This window comes from Pagrus pagrus, assembly GCF_965226575.1.
Source record: "Pagrus pagrus genome assembly, chromosome: 19".
NCBI classification, from domain to species: domain Eukaryota; kingdom Metazoa; phylum Chordata; class Actinopteri; order Spariformes; family Sparidae; genus Pagrus; species Pagrus pagrus.
The window spans coordinates 20,546,977-20,555,604 of record NC_140203.1 but is presented as its reverse complement, the minus strand read 5'-3'; the positions used below and the strand labels follow the sequence as shown (position 1 = coordinate 20,555,604).

General features: G+C 40.6%; 1 protein-coding gene across 13 annotated transcripts in view; it reads right to left on the bottom strand.

Moving 5' to 3' along the window:
* Positions 1-314: 314 nt before the first annotated feature.
* vav2 (vav 2 guanine nucleotide exchange factor) overlaps positions 315-8,628 on the bottom strand; it is a 250,336-nt gene continuing 242,022 nt past the window's right edge. For 6 of the 13 annotated variants that reach the window (XM_084382591.1, XM_084382599.1, XM_084382596.1 and 3 more), the window contains 3 exons: positions 6,963-7,049; positions 6,350-6,504; positions 315-3,197 (listed from right to left, as the gene is read on the bottom strand). In XM_084382591.1, coding sequence (XP_084238717.1) covers positions 3,150-3,197; positions 6,350-6,504; positions 6,963-7,049 — 290 coding nt within the window. In that variant the 3' untranslated portion in view covers positions 315-3,149. The remainder of the gene's footprint in view (positions 3,198-6,349; positions 6,505-6,962; positions 7,050-8,628) is intronic. The other 7 variants (XM_084382597.1, XM_084382603.1, XM_084382592.1 and 4 more) reach the window with 2 other exon arrangements.

Genomic DNA, 8,628 nt, shown 5'->3' with positions numbered 1-8,628 from the left:
TGCAATAACACACATCATAGACAGTCAAAAGTTTAGTAGCTAAACATATCAGCATCTTCAGCTCCATAAGTCTTTGTGAACCAGCCAGAGGTGATGTGCTCAGTGTTTGCACCTTACTTCTCAGTGGAGACGGTCAGATGAAGATATAATATGTAACATTTCCGCAAAAATGTCGAAAAATGTACTCAAGCTTTACTATAGATTTTATTGAGTTGTCTTCATACTGTGTTAAACAACAGGTGAAATGTGCCAAATTTGAAGTGCACTTTTTCATAAAAGCATGAATCTTGGTTCAATGTAAAGTTTGGGGAGTTTTGAAGATTGCAAAGATCGCAAAAGTGGCAGCGTTATTATGGATCCCACTGCTTTTTTGCCTCTGATTGGTTGCATTTTTTAGGCTTGATTTAAACTATTAACTCACAGTCATGTCAGCTCTGGTTGTGTCTGTTCCTCGTGTGGCGCTGATACAGCAGTTTATGAGCTTTAGTTTCCCCAGTAAACACCCCGACCTCTTCAAGAGGCCAAGAGACACTGCAGCTGCAACGGCAAAATATGATGGTGTGTTTACTGGGGAAACTACAGTTCACAGTCCCGTCAAAAAACTAGATGGAGTATATAACACAGAATCGGGGGTTCCACCAGGAAGCTGTTAAAGCGTCTGTGGAATACAATAGACGCATGCCATCATGGGCAAATTAGGGCAGGTCTTGCAAGAAAAGCAGTGGGATCCATAATAACACCTCGTGGCAGCAGTGGCAGACATTTTGCTTTTCGCCATAACCTGATAATGTATTTTGCACCGTATCTCCTCAACCGAACATGATAACACAGGGAATAGGTAATGGTGAATTCAGTGGCTCTGTGAGAAGGAAATCAAGTATCTGAGAACCTAGACTAAACTAGACTTAAATATTCAACATAACCATAACAACTTATGGGCCCATTTCTGAAAATGTTCAGGCTTCAAGTGTACACAATTTCATGCTTTTATGAAAAAGTGAACATTAATTTCACATAACACCTGGACTAGGTAATGGTGTGTTTTATTTAGTCGCCTGTCACTAGAACTTCCGGTGAAACAGCAGAGTCACTTCTAATGAATTTGCACTGGCAATGGTGGTTGTTTAACAATGAAGTCCACAACTCCCATGATCCCAGGCTACTTCATGACATCATCAAACTATGTCTTTTCTTCTTTTCAATGTTTTGATTGAGAGACCTTTTACCGTAGAAATGACATACTATGCAATTAAAAGTGACTTATTTTGAACCCATCTGCAGCAAGAGAACAGTCTTTATTTAACAGCTACTTTATATAATGTCCTATTTCCAATAAAGCATTTATTATTTTCTTGCCTTTTGTGTACTGTGATATTTTCAAATGTAAGAAAAGAAAGTCAAGTGTAAGTACAATACTTAACACTTGTGTAGGTGGAAGATATGGAGGTTAATGATAAGGCCATATAAACAGAGTTGGAGTCAATATACTGTATATTAAATGAGTTAACAGGGACAATAAACAACTGAATATCTATATAACTAAAATTAGAAAGCGGTCTGGCACATCTAGGCTCTAAATAGAAAACTGATGAAAGCTGTACGCCAACACACTGCGGTCGAAATGGCTATAAATCTGTAAAAGTTTTTATGGCATTATGAAATTACTGGAAGCAAAAGGAAACACTGAGCACTGCACCTTGAGGAAATCACAAAATGATTAAGGGCTCCTTCTGTGGATTCATGTCAATCAGCACACAAAATTTTCCTTCAGATTCAAAATCTTCTGACACTATTATTTAATTTTCACCAGTCTGCACAGCACCAAAAATGGATTTCACACATGAGAAAATGATTAACATTAAGGGAAAAGAAAAATCCCGTCACCTGATCATCTGTAAAAATAAGGCAAAGTACAAAAATCATAACAATCGAGCAAACTCCATGCAGACATTAAAACATGGCTGAATTTGGCTTCAAATAAACAAAAAACACGTTGGTCCAGTTCTCAAAACTTAAAAAATAATCTTGATTCTGTGCAAAGAAATCAAACAATAAAACAATGAACATCGAGATTTAAAAGTGTGAAGTGGTAGTCGAGTGGAATGTCTTGATGTTTCCCTTTCGCATCCAGCTGATTGCACCCATTGACTCGTGACGCCCAGACCGACGTGAACTGTGTATATGATGGTTGTTGGCTATAAAAACCCTCCACCTGTCTCTGTGAGTCCATCCAGCCACCAGTCAGGATAAGTTAAATGCTTCGCCATGTTGTTTTCCGAGGGCTCGGAAGGCGAGCCGTCCCCAGTATGTTGTATGCGTGCCTCTCCCCTCCTTCAGCAGAGCCCTGTGGACGTCGACCAACTGTCTGTTCGGGGGATGGCAATGTTTTTTACTGGCTGATGTTGAGGTTCAGTAAGCGACCATTCTTCAAAGGCACCGTACTGTACATTGTGTGTGTGTTTGTGTGGGCCGCACATGGGCACATGCATACATGGAGAAGTAAAACCAGTCAACAAAGTCGATTCCCTCCACTGGTGTCAGCCCACAAGGCATCACCATGACAACTAAGGCAAAATCTCTCAACATGGAAACGGAGCATCTGTTTTTTTTCCTTTTTTTTCTTATTTTAGTTTTTTTCTCATCTGATTCCTGGCTGCTAAAATCAACTTCCCCACAATAATCATTAGTAATGATAATAATCTCTATTCAATAAATTATCTATACTGTACAATTATTTCACCGCGCATAGACCTGCAACAAAGGGGAGCCTTTTGTTTTTCAAAGTAAAGCTATCCACAGTCAGTTCCTGCTGTTTCCTCAGTTCAATAAAGCCTCTGCAGAGCACACAGAGGCTGACAGACAGCAAGCCAGGTTTTTTTCTCCTTTCCTGTACAGAAATTAAACAGGACATCCTCCGAAAAATGAAAACAAAAAACTAATCCAAACAGAAAGCAAAGCTGATGCATAATTGAAGATAGAGAAACAGGGTAGAAACACTCGCTGAAAAATGAGTATCCAGCAAAAACAACGACAAAAAAAAGTTCTTATTTCCTTGTGTTATTTTCCTGGAGGGAGTGAGTAATTTTCTCTGAGAACAGTAGATAAAAGATGGTTCCTGATTTAAAGCCAGGCCAGCAGACACCCACGCCTTACTGCACTCCTTCTTCGTCCACGTAGGTTGAGGGAAACCATCCAATCTGAAAAATAAAACAGTGATTTTCAGAGACATGGCTAATTGAAGTCATTCAGATGCCTTTTATATCCAGTTTAGCTATACAAGCAGTTTGATAAAGATATGGTAAAACTAGAGTGTATCCATTGTATTACCGACAGCAGCATGAATGCATCAGACCAAGGCCACTCAGAGCACTTTCTTCTATTTGGACAGAGGATGTGCATTTTTTATTTATTTTTTTTCTGCACAGCTCAGATGTAGCAGCCTCATCCCCCCAAAAAATACTTGAAGGCTACTTCAAATACTACCTCAGCTGTTGCTAGGCAACAACTTTTGCTTCGTGTCTGAAAAGTGAGTGAGTGGTAAACTTATAGAGATGGGACTGCCTAAAAACATGGGCCAGGACTGGCGTGGTTTTGCATGACGCAGCAGGGTGCGTTTCAGAGCGCTCCGTGTCCAGGATGGTGGGTGAGTTACATACATTATGAGATGAGATTATTGGATGCATGTCAAGTAAGAAGGCACAAAGAATACTATTCTTGTCCTCCTATAATCTGTTCATTTGTTCTTCCAACACTTGCCAACCTTGAGACCTCAAAAATTATGAAGGATTTCAAAACTAAAGAGAGCTATGGGTGACCACTGGTGGTCTAAGGGGGGTACATACAGTAGGTGTCCCCATGTTTCTACCCTATGGTAGATAAAACATGATAAAGTGCCCTCGAGTGTGCCCTTCCAGTGGACAAAACATGGTGAAGTGCCCTCTCTGTAACCTTTCTGTGCACTGGCGCTGACATCTATGTACATGGAAATGAATATTCTGCTTTATAAGCCTGTTTGGACTGGGCATCTACTGATGCAAGAGTGGATGAGTGGATTTTTACTGTTGGACATAATTTATTCCATCTAAATGTCAATACATTTTAGTACTGTTAAGTTGTATGTAATTTCCAATCTGCAGGGAAGTCTAGTCACTGTTGCAGTCATGCCAGAAGTACATGGAACAAAAAATCTAAGTGCATCTTCTTAAATCAACAATTACAAAAAAACCCATCTCTGTGAGCTGTCTTGTAGCGTTAATCCTGGGGTTAAGTCTAAGTAAGATTAGACTTTTTAGGTTACAGTTTAGTTTATCCAAGGCGACCCATCGGGAGGCAAATGAGACCAAGCATCAGGCACACAACACTGTGCGACGCAGGGAACCGCCACTGGCTGGCTTTAAATGGATATGTATTTATAGAGCTTTTTTTGAGAGAGTGGCAAGAAATCATTGTAAAAGTGGGATAAATGCACTTTGAGTTATGAAAAATAATGCACTGATTGAAGCCTGCATGTTGTTTCAACAGCTGTTTGCCAAAGCCCTGACTGCACAGACCACCTCCCTTCATTTCTTTAAGGCATCTTTTGTTACATTTTAGGGTATTTAGCAGGCGCTTTTGTCCAAAGCGACTTACAGTAATTCATACATTCATACACTGATGGTGGTGGCAGGAGCAGTTTTTTCGGGGTTCAGTATCTTGCCCAAGGACCAGGGGAATCGAACCAGCAACCTTCTGATAACAAGACGTTGGCTCTACCCCTGAGCCACAGCCTCCCTATCTCTTCAATCAACCTGCTTCTGTTTCGAATCATTATAATTATACTTGAGTAATAATCTTGATATATGGTAATGATCCATTTCTAATGTGCATGTAAATATTTGTATGGGTATGTGTATATTTATGTGTACATTTCACACAATATTAAAAAGATAATAATACAAATTCAGATAAATTTATTTTTTTCTTTTGCTGTTCTCAGAGAAAAAATAAGGTCCCCAGATATAAACAAAATTAAACAGTATGAAATTGTGTTGTCCTTTACGGTCAGTTTGTTTACTCAGTCATGAAAACTAAAAGTTTGTTAATTTAGTTTAGGCACAAAAAAAGTCAATGAAGATTTTTCTCCTCTGATTAAAATTAGACAGTGCACCTTTAATGTACTGCATTTTACCTATATTTGTGTTTGGACCCCCTTAAAAACAAGATGGTTCATCTTGAGGGCTTAATCCTACAAATTGAATATTAAATCGAAACTGTAAAAAGACTGTCGCGTCAAAGTGACCCCACCCCCCCACCAAAAAGAAAATTAAAGGGAAAACAGGCCAAAGTGAGACTCCCATTTACACCTGATGTGGTATCTGGATAATTGGATCTGGTCATGGGGGAGTTACACTGTTACACTGTTACACTGCATTGTGATTGTGACTGAACAACAAACACAGTGTGGCCCAGGTCAAGGGAAGCGCTGCTGCTCTGTGGGCTTCTTTGTAGCTTTTCCTCTGGGTCACTGAGTCAAGTGACCTTCCATGTGGCTGGGGGGATTTTTTCTAATTATGGATCCAAACAGCACAGAGTGCATTTCCACTTGGCTGAGATCTTATACCAACGCAAACCACAGCACTTCCAGACGCTTTAACTGCAATGCATTTGGCATGAAGCGGCGGCATATTTCCTCCTTTATTTCTCAATCAACATGTAAAGTCACTATCATTATATACACAGTAGTAGGCACGCAGATGGATTTAATAAGACAGGGTCTCCCAGTGACAGAAATGACAATGCCATTAGAACTTAGTTCAGTAAAGGTCCCTGATGACGTAAAAGCAAGCTGCAATAATAAAGTCAAAAAATTAGACAGCTGCGGTGCCCAAACACCAGACTGCACGCCCCAGTTTAGTACAATGGTTAAGTGGATGCACTTGCTCCGGATCCACAGCATCACATTAACACTGTCAAATTTATAACCTAATGGAGAACATCCCCAGAATAAAAAGCTGACACCACATTCAGTTTTACTGCCTGCCTTTTGAGCTGGCACATTTCCCAGCAGGAAGGCTTTTACTTTTTCGCTCTCTCAACCTCCTTTTTAGGAGTGCTTTCAATATCAGTGGTTTAATTGTTAAATTCGCTAACACTGTTGCCTGCAAGAGCCCACATCAGTGCTGTACTTCTGAAGTGAAGAGCCCTGATACTTTTTGTCTTCCGCACATAACTGACTTAATGAATCTAGAAGTGGGATCTGTTTCTAATCTAATGGAGAACGGTACTTATCTGCAAATCTAATCTAAGATCTTTTATTGCCCTGGATGGTTTTCTAACCCACAAATGAACAGACTCTTCGGGGTTTACTCACTCGTCCGTTGGCCTCTCCTTTCCACCAGCCCTGGTCCCCGCCGATCTTGCTGTAGATTTTGACGATGTCTCCTTCTCGCAGTGACAGCTCTCTCATGTCTCGTGCCGCAAAGTTATACCTGGCCACCGCTGTGCTGACCACCCGGGGTGTAAACACTGTGAAAATGGAAAAAATGGGAGCTCAATCCCTTCACACTGTCAGAATTGAACAGCTCACTTCACACACAGGCCTGTATATAATATAATACGTAAAGATATTCATCACTGGTATTATGGAGAGTGTTATACTAGAAATAGTGGTAATAACTAGTTGTGAAGAATGAGCAGAGGTCAGTTCAGTGTTCAGCATGACACAGTGCAGTCACACGATGAAAAATGAGCATGTTAGAAAAGGACAAGTCGTTTCATCACGAGGGAGGAAATTGGTTTTCTCTTCTTGATTTAATGAGGGGCGCCATCATGGGAAGAGCTGAAATGTTCCCGTTAATGAAAAGCGCACCACAGAGAAGACGAAACGAGGTCGCGAGCGTGGAGGCTTGTTATGAAATCACAGGGTGATGAGGTGAGGGCTGGCAACAGGAGTGAGAAAAGAGAGAGAGAAAAAAAAGGAGTACCTGACCAAAAGGGAGCTGAGCTCTGAGAGGAGAAGTTGAGGCCCTGCGGACTGAGGAAGGAGAAGTTGTAGGAGGCGCAGGTGGCTGCTGAGAGGAGACGACAAAGAGAAAGAAGGAGGAAATATAGCTGGAAAATGTTCGGAGGAGCATTCATGCAGAGCAGGAGGCAGAGAAGCAGAGTTAAAAAAAGGAGAGCGTGTGCTTTGTCTCTTAAAGATAGGGTTCTCTTTTCATAATTTATAATTGTAATCATTTTGTTGTCATTACTTGACACATTCATGGTGCGACTGAAAACAACAATTTGTTATTTGCAAAAAGTTTATTCAGGGTTCAAGCACCTTCTCAAGCACTGAATCAAGGTCTTTTTAAGCACTTTTCGGGTCCAGTGCCCTCAAATTCAATTACCCAACAGGCCATTGTTTGTGACAACGACCAAGGTAACACTGAGAATTTTTATAATGAGAACGAGCAGGCTTTACAGAATCTCACAGACACCGAGAGAGAGATTTGCTTGAATGTGTGCGCACCTCTCAAGTCACAGCCATGGGAGAAAATGTATGAATGTAGAGAAAGTCGTCCATGTTCTCACGTTAAAGGATAAGTACCGTTTTTTACAACCTGGACCTTATTTCTGGCAAAAGATATGGTCATTTACTCACCCAGATAACTTTGGTGTCATTCGGCGTCGTTCGGACGAAATTAGATCCAGTGTAGCGGCGATATATCCATATAATGGGAGAGACGGGGCAGCGACACACAGCCTCTATATAACGCATTATCTGCCACGAAACTAGTTAATTTCATCAATATTTTGTTACGATATGCTAGCGCTATTAGCCTCTGAGTCCGGGCTCGTCCGTTATCAACATCCGGGGTCAAACTAGCAGCAGCAGCTACAGGTAAACAAGGCGCGCTGTCGCGGGTGCGCGCACAGCTCAGAGACGACATCTTCCAGGTCAGAGGTAGTAGATCAGCCTACAGACCCCGGATGTTGACAATAGACGAGCCCGGACTCAGAGGCTAATAGCGCTAGCATTTCATAACAAAATATTGATGAAATGAACTAGTTTCGTGGCAGATAATGTGTTATATAGAGGCTGTGTGTCGATGCCCCGTTACTCCCATTATATGGATATATCGCCGCTACACTGGATCTAATTTCGTCCGAACGACGCCGAATGACACCAAAGTTATCTGGGTGAGTAAATGACCATATCTTTTGCCAGAAATAAGGTCCAGGTTGTAAAAAACGGTACTTATCCTTTAAGGTAAAACATTTCCAGAGCTTCAATTTTTATTTTTGAAAAAAATATTTATATAAAAATAAAAGTCATTTCAAGGATTAATGGCTATTTATGTTTCAAGGACCTGCAGGAACTCTGTTAAAGAATTTTTGTACAGCAAACAGGATCATTGTGGGAAAAGTGAGGTCATGCTGATGTAAAGGCTTAAAGAGACGGTAACAAGTTATATAAAGATCATGGTAATAATCATACGTTTTTAAGTAATAATGGTCTTTATAGATGCTTATTAACATTAATGAGACTATAAACATGCATTAAGTTTGACTAACTTACCGTTTTTGTAATTGTTACCATACTAAGCTTTTTATTGCTTAATTAAAGGGGCACTATGACGTTTCAGAGAAGAAATTCAAACTTGGACA